Source organism: Bos mutus, chromosome 16 (genome assembly GCF_027580195.1).
Source record: "Bos mutus isolate GX-2022 chromosome 16, NWIPB_WYAK_1.1, whole genome shotgun sequence".
NCBI classification, from domain to species: Eukaryota; Metazoa; Chordata; class Mammalia; order Artiodactyla; family Bovidae; genus Bos; species Bos mutus.
The window spans coordinates 58,617,803-58,634,557 of NC_091632.1; the positions used below are offsets into that span (position 1 = coordinate 58,617,803).

General features: G+C 36.8%; 1 protein-coding gene across 1 annotated transcript in view; it reads left to right on the forward strand.

Annotated features, from left to right (window-relative positions):
* NVL (nuclear VCP like) overlaps positions 1-16,755 on the forward strand; it is an 87,463-nt gene that overhangs the window by 7,867 nt on the left and 62,841 nt on the right. The window contains exons 3-11 of the mRNA XM_070385451.1: positions 1,314-1,366; positions 1,449-1,548; positions 4,916-4,970; positions 5,529-5,801; positions 8,688-8,820; positions 9,041-9,117; positions 9,677-9,811; positions 11,266-11,367; positions 13,495-13,612. Of these exons, the coding sequence (XP_070241552.1) occupies positions 1,314-1,366; positions 1,449-1,548; positions 4,916-4,970; positions 5,529-5,801; positions 8,688-8,820; positions 9,041-9,117; positions 9,677-9,811; positions 11,266-11,367; positions 13,495-13,612 (1,046 nt within the window). The remainder of the gene's footprint in view (positions 1-1,313; positions 1,367-1,448; positions 1,549-4,915; positions 4,971-5,528; positions 5,802-8,687; positions 8,821-9,040; positions 9,118-9,676; positions 9,812-11,265; positions 11,368-13,494; positions 13,613-16,755) is intronic.

Consider the following 16,755-nt stretch of genomic DNA (forward strand, 5'->3'; position numbering starts at 1 on the left):
GCAGGGTCTTAACCACTGGACCTCCAGGGAAGTCCCTTTAGTTACATCTTTTTTTTTTTAATGTGTCTATTTATTTAAATTAATTTTAATTGGAGGATAATTAGTTTACAATATTGTGATGGTTTTTTGCCATACATCAGCATGAATCCACCACAGGTATGCATGTATCCCTCCCATCCTGAACGCCTCTCCTCCCTCCCTCCCTTTAGTTGCCTCTTTAAAGCCATATCTCCAAAAACAGGTATATCCTGAGATACTGAGGATTAGGACTTAAACATTATGAATTTTAGAGGGACACAGTTAAGCTCCTAACACTGCCCTTTTGCCCCCCCAATTCATGCCTTCATTGTTTGCAAATATACTCTGTCCATCCCAGCCACCCCAGAAGTTCTTAACCAATTTCAGCATCAACTCTGAATCCAAAATCTCATCTGAATATCATTTAACTCAAGTACAAGTGTGACTTGGAGAAGGAGATGGCAACTCACTCCAGTATTCTTGCCTGGAGAATTCCATGGACAGAGGAACCTGGTGGGTTACAGTCCATGGGGTCACAAAGAGTTGGACATGACTGAGTGACTAACATGCATGCATGAGTGTGACCAGAGGTATAGTTCCTCCTGAGGTAGAATTCCTGTCCGGCTGTGAACTTGTGAAGTCAGACAACAACTTAACCTGTTTCCTAAATATGATGGGATAGGCATAGGATAAACATTCTCATTCCAAAAGGAGAAATTGGGAAGAGGAAAGGTGTCCTGGTCTTAAGCAAGTCCAAAACCTGGCAAGGCAGATTCACTAGACTTTAAGAGTAATTGTTTTTGGCTCAGTGCTCTGTCCTCTGGACTCAATAGAATGACTGCCCTGCTCTTTGGGACCAAGCGAGAGACAGTGCCTCTGTCTGGGCCTGTGCGCCCTGGGTGCATGGTGTGAGTGGCAGCCCTGCCAACTTGGAGCTTCCCTTGGAGCTGCCTTTCCTTTTTTTGAAAGGTAACATATGTTCACAGCTGCATTGTTCTTTTGGCTTGTCTTGTGGGATCCAAGAAATCCAGTAGCCTGCCTTCATTTCATCCCTCCTCTGTCTTCTTCAGTACAAGGTGGCAACTTTGCTGCGGCTATAACCCTATTTCTAGTCAAGGAAAATTAGAGTAGTAAAAATATAAACATAGAATTTGTTTGAAAATGGGCTTATGGTTAATGTAAGTATAGTGACATAATTATATATACATGTAAGGTTAAGTTCTCAATTTAGATTGAGCTTAATGGGAAAATATTGGTGGAGACCCTGGTACTAAACTTCTTGTTATGTTTTTCAGTATAGACTATGGTCGAAGGAAAAGAAATGCCTTTAGGATTCAGGTGGAAAAAGGTAAGTCTTTTAGTGTTAGAGCCGAATTATTAATGAAGTCATAGAATTGTTTCAGCTCATGGCATTTTTCTTTCTGTTTCAGTTTTTAGCATAATTAGTAGTGAGAAAGAACATAAGGATCTAGCAGAATTAGAAGATGAACATCTGGCCAAAAGAGCAAGACACGGTGAAGAGGATAATGAGTAAGGATTATGGAGTGGAGGGTTTTTCTAAAACATTAACCTGATCATGTTACATTCCTACTTGTAAAACTTCCAAACAGGATAACTTGGCTCTTCATTGCCGATAAGTTCCTGCAGAATACTTACCTAACCTCTCCAGACTTACTTCAGACATGCGGAATACTCGCTGTTTCTCAGAGAGGTTAGATTCTTTCTTTGTGCCTTTGTGTGGGTGGTTTTCTGTAGCTGGAGTGTTCATTTCCCCTTCATGAACTTTCACTCAGCCTTCAAGAGTCAGCCTTCAAAAGGTTATTTTCTTGCCTTTCAAGCCTTTTTGGACTCCTTTCTCAGCTTTTCCTTAACTCAAAGGTAATTTAGTATAGTGTTTCTGTCATCTGGTATATGAGATTATTTGTGTTACTTACAGAACTTTCTCGTTAGCTTTGTTTTTCTCTGTCCTAATACAATGCCAGGTATGTAAAAAGGTGTCAATTAATTTTTTGTTTAAGAAGTAATATTGTTGACACTTTTATGACTGTATTGCAGTATAATTGACGTACAATTAGTAGTACATTTTTTTAAATGTACAGTGTATTGATTTTTGACATATCTATATACTCATTAAACCATTACCCTAAGCAAGATACGAAGCATATCCATCAACTTCACAAATTTTCCTGCACCCATTTGCAGTTTATTTTTCCTTCCATTCCTATTCTGAGGTAGCCTTTGATTTACTTTCTGTCACTATATATTTATATTTTCTAGAATTTTGTATATATGGAATTGCAGAGTATGCATTAATACTTTAAAAATTTAGATTCTTTCATTCAGGATAATAAGTTTGAGATTTATCAGTGTTGTGTGTATCAAAATTCCATTGCTTTTTATTGCCCTGTATGTATGTATGTATGTATGTATATACCACTATTTTTTTTAATCTGCTTACATATTAGTTTTGGATTGTTTTCGTTTTTTGGTTTTTACAAATAAAGCTACTATGATCACTTATGTACTGGCATTTTTGTGGAGAGTGTTTTCATTTCTTAATACTGGAACCGGAATAGCTGAGTCATATGGTAACTGCATATTTAACTTTATAAGAGACTGCCAGACTCTTTTTCAGAATGTTTGTATCATTTTACCTTTGCATCAGCAGTATGTGAGACTTCCTCTGTTACCATGTGAGAGTTCTACATATTACCAACATTTGGTATGATCAGGCTTTAACTTTAGATAGCCTGTAAAGGAAATGGCAACCCACTCCAGTATTGTTGCCTGGGGAATCCCAAGGACAGAGGAGCCTGGTGGGCTACTGTCCACCGAGTCGCAAAGAGTTGAACACGACTTTGTGACTAAGTAACAAAATGTATGTTAGCTGTAGGTTTTTTTAAAAGGTGTTCTTTATCAGATTGAGAAAGCTTCCTAATATTCCTAGTTTGCTGAAAGTTTTCATCGTGAATAGGTATAACATTCGTCAAATGCTTTTTATGTGGATATTTAAGGGTTTTATTATTGGCTTTTTCCCTTTATTCTATGAATCTGGTGAATTTTATTGATTTTTGAGTGGTAAACCAATCTTGCATTCCTGCCACAAACCCTACTTGGTCCTAAAACATTATCTTTGTAATATATTTTAAAACTCTATTTGCTAATCTTTTTCTGGAGATGTTTACATCTGTTTTCACACTGATCTGAATTTTTTCTTTCTTTTTTTCCTCTTTGTCAGGTTTTGGTATGAGTTCTAGCAGAATACTTATCTAACCTCTTCAGACTTTTGTTATAGTGGTCTTATAATATTAGTTGGAAAGCGTGTGGGTTTTTTGGTCTCTAGTTTATGTTTGTATAATGTTACTGTTATTTTGTTCTGGAAAATTTCGTAGAATTCATCCAGGATTCATCTGGGCCTGGAGTCTTTTTTGTGGCTAGGAGTTTGATAACATTTAATTTTGGTAGACATAGGTCTCGTCCCCCTTTTTTTCCCTTACATCAACATTGGTAAATTGTACTTTTAAAAAAATTTGTTCATTTCACCTATTTTGGCATTTTGGCATTGAAAATTTGTGGCATTTATTGGCATAAAACTTTTCCAGATACTCTTTTGTTTTCCTTTTAATAACTGTAGGATCTATGGATGATAACTCCTTTTTGTTCTTTATAGCTGCTCTTTTTTTATTTGGCTTTACCATAGTTCTTATAATTAGTTTCACATTTGGGGGCTTATAATTGTTACCATTTTTGCACTATTGTATATGTAATAAATAATCCTTTAGTATATATATCTTTGTACAGATTTCTTTTTTATGTTGAAGTCCTGAAGCGGTATTTCTAGGATCAAAAAGATTTATATTTTTGAAATTTCTGGTACATATGCAGTTGCCATCCAAAAAAGTTGCCTTTGGTTTATATTCCCAACAGTTTTGTATAAAGAGTGCATTTCTCAACATGCTTGCAGTTCTAGTTATATTTGTTATTTAATCTTTGCCAGTTTTATAGGCAAAAAGTTGATTGTGTTATTTTCACTCGTAATATTTTGATAACTAATTTTGTGTTTCCTTTGTGAATTGCTTATTTATGGATTTTGTTTTTCATTTGAGATCTATTTGGACTTTCCTTATTGTCAGAGCTCTTTGTGTAAAATAATATCTCTTTTTATATGTGTTACAAATGCTTGTCACAGTTTGCCGTTTGCATTTTATTTTTGTTTATAGTGACTTTTAATTGAAAAATTATACGTCTTTACCTAGTCATATCTTTCAATCTGTTCTTTTATGATTTATGCTAATACACTTAGACCTCTGTCACAAGAGTATGTAGAATAATTACCTATACTTTTTTCTTATATCTGTGGTATTTCATTTAACTCTTGATAATTTTGTAGAGCATGAATTGTAGGGCAAAACAATTTTTTTAAAGCTTTTATTTAATCCTCTGATAAGCCAGTGTGTGCGTGCTCAGTCATGTCTGACTCTTTGCAACCCCATGGACTGTAGCCCGCCAGGCTCCTCTGTCCATGGGATTTCTCAGGCAAGAATACTGGAATGGGTTGCCATGCCCTCCTCCAGGGGATCTTCCCAAGCCAGGAGTCAAACCTGTGTCTCTTGTACGTCCTGCATTGGCAGGCAGATTCTTTACCACTGTGCCATCTGGAAATACGATAAGCCAGTGAGATAGATAAGGAAGCTGAGGCTCAGGTTACAAAGCTAGTATCTGGTGAAGATGAATTTTTTTTTTAAGCTGTATTTTGAATCCACACTTCTCTGATTCCAAAGCCTGGATTCTTTACCACCATAGTATTTTGCCTCAGTTTATTTTCTTGTTTTGAGTAGTATTTTTTTTTAGGATGTGGGAGAAAATCATTTACATTTCTTTTCTTCTTTTTACTGAGGTATACTGAAAGCTATTCTGATGATTCAAGTATGGAAGATTACCCAGACCCACAGGTAAGCCAGATATTTAATGAACCAACTTTGATTTTTAGAAAATCATTTTGAATCCTCCTCAGAAAAGACCAGTAAGGAATAGAGTTAGAGACTTTGAACATCTTCATTAGTAAATAATTGAATATTTCTGTGTGGAGCATTGAACTCATGGATTGGCCATCCTTCCAGTATTTGTGTGTATAGCCTGTTACACAGGGAAAAAGAAGGGAAGAGAATGGCCAGAAAAGTCATGATGATATTGTTATATTTGATCTAGTTGAATTGATAGGATAATAATTGCCTACCAGCTCATTTTCATACTTCGATGTTTTAGAAACAACCTTTCTTATTTGGTTTTATTTGCCAAGTATAAATTTGTACATTAACCTGGAATGGAGGGGGTACATCTTTTTGAATAGTAAATGTTTGTGAAGTATTGTGTTGTGAGCACATGTATTTTCTGACTGTAATTGTTTTGGGAAAAGGTATTGAGAAGAAAATATAGAAAACTTAATACATGTAATCAAATTTTCATGAGTGCCTATTGAGTAATTTATGCTAAAATCATGTTTCCACCAGTCAGCAAATCATATGAACAGTTCGCTGCTCTCCTTGTATCGGAAAGGAAATCCGGATTCTGTTTCAAGTACTCCTGAGATGGAACAAAAAGAATCCATTACTTCACCACCACGGATAACTTCCAGAACAGGCTCCATTCCTTCAAAGGCCCCTGCTGAAGGTTCTGAAGGAGGATGGTTTATTGACAAAACCCCGGGTAGAAAGAAGGACAGTTTTTTCTCGGATCTATCAGATGAGAAGTGTAATGATAAGAAGCCGATCTCTGAGACAGAGGTATTTTTTATGCTGGCATTTTAGCCTCTTGTAGTTGGAATACATTACACCCTTTTCATTGAATGTAACACCATGTAGATTCTTGTGTTTTATAAAAGGCTTACAAACTTGAGATAGAATTTGCTCACTTCCCACTATGGTCATCATTTTCATCTTGGTCCAAGCTTCTACTCTTTCTTCCCTTAACTTTTGAAATAACCTTCAATTGCTTCTGTGTTTGATCCCCTAGTTTATTCTACGCACAGAGATCATTTTTTTACGAGTTAAGTCTGATGATTGTCCTTTTATTAAAAACCCTCCAGTGGCTTCATTCAGTCTTCAGTCAGAGATCTTGCAGTTGGCAGCCCTGCCTGACTTGGCTCCATGCTGTCTGTTTAATCTTATCTCCTGCTCCCCTCCTCTCCCACCTCCCAAGTTTGGCCTCAGCCACAACTGGGCTTCTTGCTGTTTCTGAATATGCTGACCCTTCTCTCATTTGGGACAGTCACACTTGTACTTTCTGTTTGGAACATCTTTCCCGAGATTCCTGTGGCTTACTCTCTCATTTCTTCTTTTAATTTTTATATTGATTCTTATTCTTGGCTGCACCGTGCAGCATGTGGGATCTTAGTTCCCCCACCAGGGATCAATCAAACTGTGCCCCTTTGTTGGGAGTTCGGACTCTTCACTACTGGACCACCAGGGAAGTCCCACCATCATTTCTTCACATCTTGTTTCACTTGTGATCTTCCCGGAGGCCTTCCCAGACATGTAAAATAGCGCATCGTTGGATATTCTGTTTCCTAACCCTACTTTTTTCAAGTAATTAAAAAAATCACTATATTTTAAGTATTTAAAATGACTGTTTGTATAATTGTTTTGGGGTTGTTGTATAAGAATGGCAACTCCAAGAGAGGAGGGGCTTTGTTTAATAATGTGTCCCTGGCTAAAATATGTCTAGCGTGAAGTTGTTAGTTTGTGAATTAGTGCCTGATAAACTTCCCGAGTTGTTTTTATTAGTGAAAGTTAAGGAGTAACTACCTCTGGTGTGCATCACAGAAAATTGATGATTGTAGACAGAAGGGAGGGTAGCTGCTAAAATATCTGTGTGGTTTATTTTCAGTTTAGGATGATACTTTGAGGGATCCAACATAAATAGATATACTATGAAAATGGATAAAATAAATAGATACTTAAAATAATTTTCTTTTAATTAATTAAAAAAATATTTATTTAGCTGCTCTGGGTCTTAGTTGCAGCATGCAAATTCTTAGTTGTGGCATGTGGGATCTAGTTTTCTGATCAGGGATCAAACCCAAGCCTCCTTTGTTGGGAGCAAGGAGTCTCAGCCACTGAATGACCACGGAAGTCCCTTTTTTTAATCTTTTTAAATTGGAATATACCATATATAAAAAAAGTAAAGCTTGATGGACTGTTACAGAGTGAGCACATCGGACATCATTCTTACTTGATTCTTTTAATGCCTGGCAGAGAGGGGGTTTCAGGTAATCTGTCTCCCAGTAGAGTGGCTGCTTGGGCTCTGGGTCTTGCTGTCTGGTATGGGAAATGTTAGCTGCCTGTGTCTGTTGAGCTGTTGAAATGGAGCTAGTGCTAATGAGGAATTGAATTTTTAATTTAAATGTAAAAACTATCAGTCAGTTTAGTTATTAGGAAACTTCTGCGTATATTTTAAATAACTTGGGTATGTGAATATACTTTTTCAGCTGTAGATTTTATAAAATATAAACACATCAAGTATTTCTCGTGAAAATTTTTTGTCTGAATTAAGATGTGCAGTAGATATAAAGTATCCACTGGACTTTGACAGCTTATTGTAAAAACAATGTAAAACATTTTATTAATAATTCTTAAACTGACTATATGTTGATACTGTTTTGAATATATTTGGTTAAATAAAATAGATTATTATTTTCTTAAAAAATACTTCCACTTATTTTTTCCCTTTTTAAATGTGGCTGCTAGAATATTTGGGCTTCCCTGGTGGTGCAGTGGTTAAGAATATGTCTTCCAGTTCAGGGGACATGTGTTCAGTCCCTTGGTCGGGAAGATCCCCTGGAGTAGGAAATTACAACACACTCCAGTATTCTTGCCTAGGAAATCCCATGGACAGAGGAGCCTGGTGGGCTATAGCCCACAGGGTCGTAAAAGAGTCAGACATGACTTAGCAACTAAACAATGACAACTAGAATATTTAAAATCTCATGTGTAGGTGGTATTATGTTCTCTCGGGTGATGCCATTCTAAGTGGTTTTCAAGCACCAAGCTCTTTGATTTGGCGAAGCCTCTCCCCTCTGCTTTTGAATTATTAATAGGCCTTTTCCACATCTATTTACTTTGTCTTTAAAGAACATTATTATTGTTGGCAAGGTCAAGGACAAAGCTCGACTTTTATGTTAAATTATATGGCTGTCAGAGCAGCTTTCTCGTCATATTTAATTTAGTGATTGATTAGACATCAGGTGAGTACCAACTACGTAAAAGGCTCAGTGAGGAATAAAAGATGAATGCTGTTATCTGAACTCCAGAAGCACACAACTCAGTGAGGAAGAAATAACATAGACAGGTGAGCCACTCATTTACAAGCAGATTGTATAGGCTCTGCCACAGTTGCAAATTCAGTGTTCTGAGAGTGTGAAGAAGAGATTAATTCTATCTAGAAGATTCTGGAAAGGTTTTTCAGGTTTTAGGAAGTAAACTGAGCATTAAGGTTGTGGAAAAGGACATCCCCAGCAGAGGTCACCCTTAAGCTAAAATGTTGGGAATAGCTAATGGGTGAAAGTACCAGGGTTGAAATGTATTTTTATTTATTTATTTTTTAGTAATTGCCCCCCCCCCCTTTTAAATGGCCTAGTTCCAAGCATGACACGTTTAATTTTTTTTCCGCAGAATTCAAAAAATTCTTCTCTTCTGGAGAGTAACAAAAAAAGAAAAGGCAAGCTAAACAGCAAAGGAGGCAAAAAGAAGAAAGAAGATCTTCAGGAAGTAGATGGGGAAATAGAAGCTGTCCTGCAGAAGAGAGGTGAGATGGAAGTCTTGTGGGTGGCGGCGGCTGTGTTTGCTTTGAGCGAGACATTGTGATTCCAAGCTCTTTGGCCTGGGGAACCTCCTACGTGTGGAGACATTTACTAGAAAATATTTCAGTGTCTAATGGACCTTTGTTTATGTAAAGATTATTCAGTATAGTTCTGAGTCGCTACTGAATCACTAATCTTTTCACCTCCTCCTTTTTTGTTTACCAGCTAAAGCCAAGGGGCTAGAATTACAGATCTCCAGTGTGAAGTTCGAAGACGTCGGTGGCAATGATACAACATTAAAAGTTAGTTCAGATTCAGAATTTCTACCTCAAATGGGTATATTGCCAATCAAATAAGGCCTTCAAATAAGGTATTCAATAAGGTATTCAAATAACGCCTTCCTCTTTGTATCTAATAGGAACTGAGTCTAGAAAAGGAGGCCAGGAAAGTGAGAAGGGCAAGCCTGACTTGTCCCCTTCAGGGTCATGCGGGATACAAGAAACATATCTTCGGTTTTTTCACCATTTTAGCTACAGTGTGCATAAGATACTTGCTTTATCAGGAGTAGCACTTTAACAGTTGTAATGGTTAGTGTTTTTTTGTGTTTACTCTGTTTCAGTTACTATGCTAGTTACTATTCATTCTTTCTGCAAGGTAGGTATTATTACCCTTTGGAAATGGAAGCTCACAGAGGGGTTATTGCTAATGCCTCATGACAGTTACCAGAACAGGATTCAAACTCAGGTGTAAGTCTAAAACCTGTCTACTGCATGTTGCTGCTCCAAAGAACAGGTCCTTTCATTCCACATTGGTTCATTCCCTTTGGGGCTGTGAAGGACATGGTTCTGTTTATTCCTACAGGAGGTCTGCAAGATGCTCATACACATGCGTCACCCAGAGGTGTACCACCACCTGGGCGTCATACCCCCACGTGGAGTTCTTCTTCATGGACCACCAGGCTGTGGGAAGACATTACTTGCACACGCGATTGCTGGGGTGAGGTTTACTGACGTTTGTTTGCTTTTGTTCTTTTGTTGTTATTTGTTTCTATTTTTTCTCATTGGTCAACTTGAGCCAGACTTGGCGTATTTTCAGGAGGACTGATCCCTTCATTCTTTTCATGCTGCTCTTTGTGAGATGTTTGTTTTTTTTTTTTTTTTGTTAATGTATCCAATTATATGGCAAGGGTCGGGTGGGAAGCCAAATAATATACTTATAAACAACCCATTTTTTTAACCCATAGTTCTTGTTTTAGTTTTAGTTCTTACCCGTTGTTTTAGTTCTTGTTTTTAGTCACTGTTCTTTCCATTTAAGCTAGTGGTTTTCAAGAGCAATAAAATTAAACTGGAGGATCATATTTTACATAGAACCAAATTTATTCAGAATTTGCATCCAGAGTCATGTTTTTATCCTTTTTAGTGTAAAAATGTCCTTTCTTAAATGGTGATAATAGATACTCAGTTGGCAAAATAAAAAGTTAGCAATTTTCATTTTAGCCCCATCAGGTTTCTTGGAAACTGTAAAATGCAAAATGTCCAAGTAAGTTTAGTTTGAAGAGGAGCACACTGTCAGTCGTTAATAGATAGTGTGCTTTGAAAGAAAATTGTTTTTCTAGGAGAAATTGATAGATTTGCCTCATTTATTCATTTGTTAAATAAATCTTTTGTGTGACTATTGCGTGCCAGACATTGAGATATAGTGATAAGTACAAGAAACTCAGTTTTTATCCAAAAGGGGTTTTTTGATCTAATACACGAGACGCGTTAAACTGTCTTTCACACAAATAAATGTTGCTTCATGGTTACAATTACACTGAGTGGGAGACAGAAGCAGTGCAGAATGCCATGTGGTGTGTTGTTGGTATGCTGCCTTTACCCACGTTAAGAATTAGGGTTAAAGAGAGTATCATTGAGGAAGTGAAATTTAAAGATAGTCAGAAGAATAGTAGGGTTTAGGATGGGTTGTTGCCAGTTATATTGGTGGGACAGTGGTAGTTTCTCTTCCTTTAAGAATCTGCCTCCTCAGACTTGTTACTGGCTATTTCTCTGGGTTTCTTTGGTGGAGAAATGCCAGTAGGGTGTGTGGGAAATGACTGTGTCACAACTCCCTGCTGTTTCATATCCAGCAGATAAATAACAGATTTGTTTTGGCTCAGCTCTAAGTAAGGCAAATATATTTCTTAAGATTCAAGACCCTTTATTCAGAAGAGATAATAACAGTTTTATGATATCTGTAAAGTAAAAATAAGTCGAAAGTATCCAGTCAATGTGTTTGGATAAAATTTCAGATTTTTAAGTAATGTTTTTCATTGGAACAGTACAAAAAGATACGACGTTCCTCAGAAAATTGGTCATTTAAAAAATGTAATTTTGAGAGAGGGACTGAGTAAAGAAAAAGTAGGTAAGTGAAACTTTGAAAATTTAGTCATTTTTTAATATGTTTGTGCATAGGAACTTGATCTTCCAATTCTCAAAGTAGCTGCTACAGAGATTGTATCTGGAGTGTCTGGAGAATCCGAACAGAAGCTAAGAGAACTATTTGAACAAGCTGTGGTGAGTCAGCTAATGACTGTAATGTCAGGTTGTCAGATTGTATAAGGCTATATGGAAGTTCTTGTTTTCTTTAAGGTTGGTATTTGTTAACATGTTCACTGGCTATTCTTTTCTAAACGTAGTAATTTGTTCCTCATGATGGCTAAATGTTTAAAGTAGATTAATTGATAGATTGTTGGGTAAAATAATCTGTTGAATCTGAAAATAACATAATTGGTGAGAAGTTCTGACTGTCATACCTGATAGCGATATGCTAAAAATAGATTATCCTTGTGATATTTTTTTTTTATTCTGATTATAACTCATTAAAATTTGGCTGCTTAAGAACTTCTGAGGAAGATGACATTTGTATTCCATTGAAGTTTTATTTTCAGTATAGTGTTATGGTTAAATGTACTTTCAAGTTAGAAACAGAGGTTCAAGTCCTTAGGCCACTGCATACTAATTGTGTAATCTTGGGCAAGAGAAACCCTGAGTTTCCTTACTAGCAAATAATACTGATCAAATCTCATGGGTTGTTGATTGTATTAAAGGGTTTATGTAAATTTTTAATGTAGTGTCTAACACATAGCAAAAGCCATGTAAATACTGGCTATGACATCATGCTCCTTTGACCAGTCACTAGTCATCACTGTGGTTAAGAAGTTAAAAATACTGATAAGTTTAATTTTACATTGTCATCATATGCGTCCCAAATACATTGGGACTGGTGAATATGGCCAGTGCGTCTGAAATGCAAAGCTGAGAAGATAAAGTATATTTTACCAGTACTTGAAAATGTTTTTTTAAATAGTAAGAAAGTAGCAAAATTTGTTACCTAGTCCAAGCTCTGTATTGCTTGCTGTGGCAGGTCAATAAATTAACAAGTAGTTGGGGCTGCTGCTGCTGCTGCTGCTAAGTCGCTTCAGTCGGTCCGACTCTGTGCGACCCCATAGACAGCAGCCTACCAGGCTCCCCGTTCCTGGGATTCTCCAGACAAGAACACTGGAGTGGGTTGCCATTTCCTTCTCCAATGCATGAAAGTGAAAAGTGAGAGTGAAGTCACTCAGTCGTGTCTGACTCTTTATCGACCCCATGGACTTCAGCCCACCAGGCTCCTCTGTCCATGGGATTTTCCAGGCAAGAGTACTGGAGTGGGGTGCCATTGCCTTCTCCAGAAGATAGACTGCTGCTGCTGCTGCTAAGTCGCTTCAGTCATGTCCGACTCTGTGTGACCCCATAGACAGCAACCCACCAGGCTCCCCCGTCCCTGAGATTCTCCAGGCAAGAACACTGGAGTGGGTTACCATTTCCTTCTCCAGTGCATGAAAGTGAAAAGTTAAAGTGAAGTCGCTCAGTTGTGTCCGACTCCTAGCGACCCCATGGACTACAGCCCACCAGGCTCCTCCGTCCATGGGATTTTCCAGGCAAGAGTACTAGAGTGAGGTGCCATTGCCTTCTCCGGAAAATAGACTAGTGTCCCCCACACCATCCTCCCTGGGTTAGAATATAGGTTTTTTTAATTCCAAAAAGGAGAAGGGCTAAAGTCCTTGTTCCAGTCAGACTCCAGAGGGAATGTGTTCATTTCTTCCTTCCTGTAGTCATTCACAGGTGGGCCTGGTCAGGATGTTTCCTGTGAGCCAAACATAGACTGGCATTAGAAAAGCTGTGGGCATGTACAGAAGGTGCAGTGGAGGGTGGGAAGGATACTATGCAGAGCACAGCTACATTCTTTAAGGCGTTACCTGTTTTCCAAAATGAGCTTGATTTGTTTGTTAACTGGCGTACAACAGAAAGACAGGTAACCACATATGTGTTTATGGTGAAGACAATGATGAATGAGGATACAAGTGACAAAGGGAAAAATTAGTTATTAGTTCTGTGCTTATCTAGCTCTGAACCAGTGCTATGCTGGTACGATGCCTAACAGCCGGTACTTAATAAACATATGGTCTAGTACCCCTCTTTTCCAGTCTCCCCATTTCCTGGTGAAAGTCGGTACAGTAAGACATGTGTAAACTGCTTTCTTTAGGGTAGTTCTTTTGGTGAATGGTCTCTGAACTTTAAGATTGAAAAAAACATATATACTTAACCACACCAGTATAGGGGATACATTTACATTTATGATTTTTTTTCTTATTTCTCTAGTCAAGTGCACCATGTATCCTCTTTATTGATGAAATTGATGCTATTACCCCCAAAAGAGAAATTGCTTCAAAAGATATGGAGCGAAGAATTGTAGCCCAGCTCCTAACCTGCATGGACGGTGAGTTTGAAACAGTGAATTCACTTTAAGATAATGTTTTTTTTTTTTAAATATTGTAAGATGTGAAGATATGAAATATTTAAGTAGCATAAAACTTAGAGTACAAAGCAGAAATCTTTTTCTTTTCATAAAAAATTATATCATTAATTTTTGGAGTATGTCTTATTATTTATTTTTAACACATTTACACACATATATAAATACACTAAAATCTTGTGTTGCTTTTTCCAATACTGTGTACCACACACACTGTTCTATACTCTTTGTATCTTAATAATATCTTGGAAATGTTGCCATTTAAAAAAAAAATTCATTTTTAATTGATGATTGGTTTACAACATTGGTTTGATTTCTGTCATACATCATCATGAATTAACCATAGGTGTACATATGTCCCCTCCTTCCTACCTTCTGCCCAAATGTTGCCATTTTAATCCATTTATATCTAACCTCTTTTTAATTGCTGCTTGGTATCCTTTAGAATAAATTCATTATATTGTACTTAAATATTTCCATTTTGATGGATATTCAAGTTGTTTTGATTTTTGCTTTACAGTGAACTGTAAGGGATATCCTTAAATGGGCCTTTTTGGTACACATAAATTTTTCTAAGATGAAGTAATGGTTAAAGATTACACATTTAAAATTGTTATAAGAAATGGCAAATTGCTTTCCAAAAAGATTTTTCCATTTACGTCTTTACCAGTACTATTCGAGAGTCACCCTTCCTCCAGATTTTTCCCAACACTAAATTGTTTTAGTTTATGACACTCTGAGGGATGAAAAGTGGCATGTTTGTTGTTATTTGCATTTCCGTGATTACTGTTGATGTAGATCATCTTGCCATAGTTTTTGGCTTTTCATATTCTTTCCAAAATCCCTTTTTTTATCTTTTTCCCATTGATTGAATTTTTAAAAATTTGAGTGAATACTATATTTTAATATATTATAGAAACAAATCCTTTGTTAAATGTAGTACAATTCCTTCCTATCTGTAGCTTGTTTTTCAGTTTTGTTTAATGGTTTTTGGATACAAATTTGGAAGAAAGAAATCAGCACAAGTAGAACTTCTGGAACTAGATCTTACCTGCTGGAAAATAGCATATGTTTTGTGTACATAAGAAAATTTGAAATAATATGTAATTTGCATTTCTTGTGATAGTAGGTTGTAGGTTGTTTATTCTGCTGTTTTATTCTTATGTAAAATTTTCTTGGAATGTCTTAAGGCCTATGTTCTGAATTACCATCTATTTAAATTTATTTTTTAATTGAAGGATAATTGCTTTACGGAATTTTGTTGTTTTCTGTCAGACCTCAATGAATTACCATAGTTTATTGAAGCTAATATGTTATCATAAGATGCACCATCATTTTATGTACATCTGAGAAGGAAAAAGACATAACACCAATCAGAATATGACATAAAGCTTATTACATTGATAGCATAAGCATTCTGATTTCAGAGATATTAAAATGTGGAAAAATGACTAAGTATAGGGATTAAGCAGACTGCTTATTACTAGAACATTACTGAAAGCTCTGTTAGTTGAGGTTTTTGGTGTGTCTCTGTGTGTGTGTTAAGGTTTCCTTTTTTAAAACAGAATAGGGAAAACAGTAAACAATTCCATTTACATAGTCAGCCTGTTACTGAACTGAACTTGGATCCAGTTGCATGATGCCCAGCAAAGCCAATTTACTGATGCTGGGTTGTGGTGAAAGAAAGTACGGTGTTTATTGCACGGTACCAGGCAAGAGGAGTAGGTAGCGAATGCTTGAAAGACCCAAATGCCTGATGCTATCAGGCAAGGGTTTTTAAAGGCAGCGTTAGAGGTGAGGGTTTCAGGGTGCGTGAAATCAGCTCTTGGGACATTTTTCTGATTGGTTGGTGGCATGGTGATGTTTCGGGAATCTTAATCATCAGCCAGTCTGGGGTCTCTCTGCTTGTGGTCGGCATGTAGTCACTGTGCTCCACTGGGTAGAGGGTCTTACTTTCTATAGAACAACTCAAAGATCCCTACAGATTGTTATCTATATATCCCTTCCTGTGACTCCCTTGTTCTAATTATTAGCTGCTTGAGTTCACTTTTTAGAACTCTGGGAGGACCAGACAAGAAGCAGAGGACATGGAGGGGCTTGTACCCAGGAAAGCCCAGCAGGATCTTGCTTGGTTTCAGCCCTGCCTTTTCTTTGATACTTCTCAGTGCTGAGGGGGAACAAGAGTGAGACAAAACAGGAAATAAAGTGTTGGATAGAGGTGTCAATCATAAATTCTGCAGAGGAACTTGATTTTGGGGGGCTTGTTTCTTTCTCCCCAAATAACGTGTGACTTGTAGTCATTTTTCTTCCTACAGTTTGAGAATTTTGTAAAAACATTATTAATTCAGAGTTTATAAATCTGAAATTGTAGTAAGTTAAAACTCTTAAGTAAGTTAATATGTAACAAGATAATTAAGACCACTTTAAAAAAAATTCTAATTTTAATAACGAAACTCAGATGTAATTCTAATTACTAAGACATGTGAAGGATGTTAAAAATACCATTTGTTTATGAGAAAACTGATACACAGCTGAAGGCCAGATGCAAACTGAGTCATTGGCAAAGTATCAGCTAGAATCCGGATATTTATTTACACATACAATTAATGACCTACTCACGAATGCTTTATTTATGAGAGCTGTTACCCAAGAAACGTGTTAACTAGTTTTTTTTATTAACTCTGTAAAAAGAACTGAAGCTTCATTTTTTTAAATACTCAGAAATTCATTCTTTTGGCTAATGTAACTTCAGTTTAAAAGATCAAGTCCTCTAGAAGAGGGAGAAAAGGAATGAAGTTTGTCTTATAGTGGATGGCCAATCCTAGCTGAGGTCTGATTTTTATCTTTCTAGAAGCTTTTGAAGCAACCTTTATGTTGCTAAGTATTGATTTCCTGGGGAAGGATTTTTTTCATTACTGAAGATTTAACAGATTTCCATGATTGTTCTTTTTGAATTCTGTTACTAACCCTTGCTGTGTTCAGAACTCATCACCAAGACTATATTGTCTGAGCAACATGAACTAGGAAAAGGAAGCTGACTGCTACCCTTGGTCATTGTTTCTAGCTCTGAGAATGAAAGCACCCCTGAATTAGCAGGGGAATAGCTT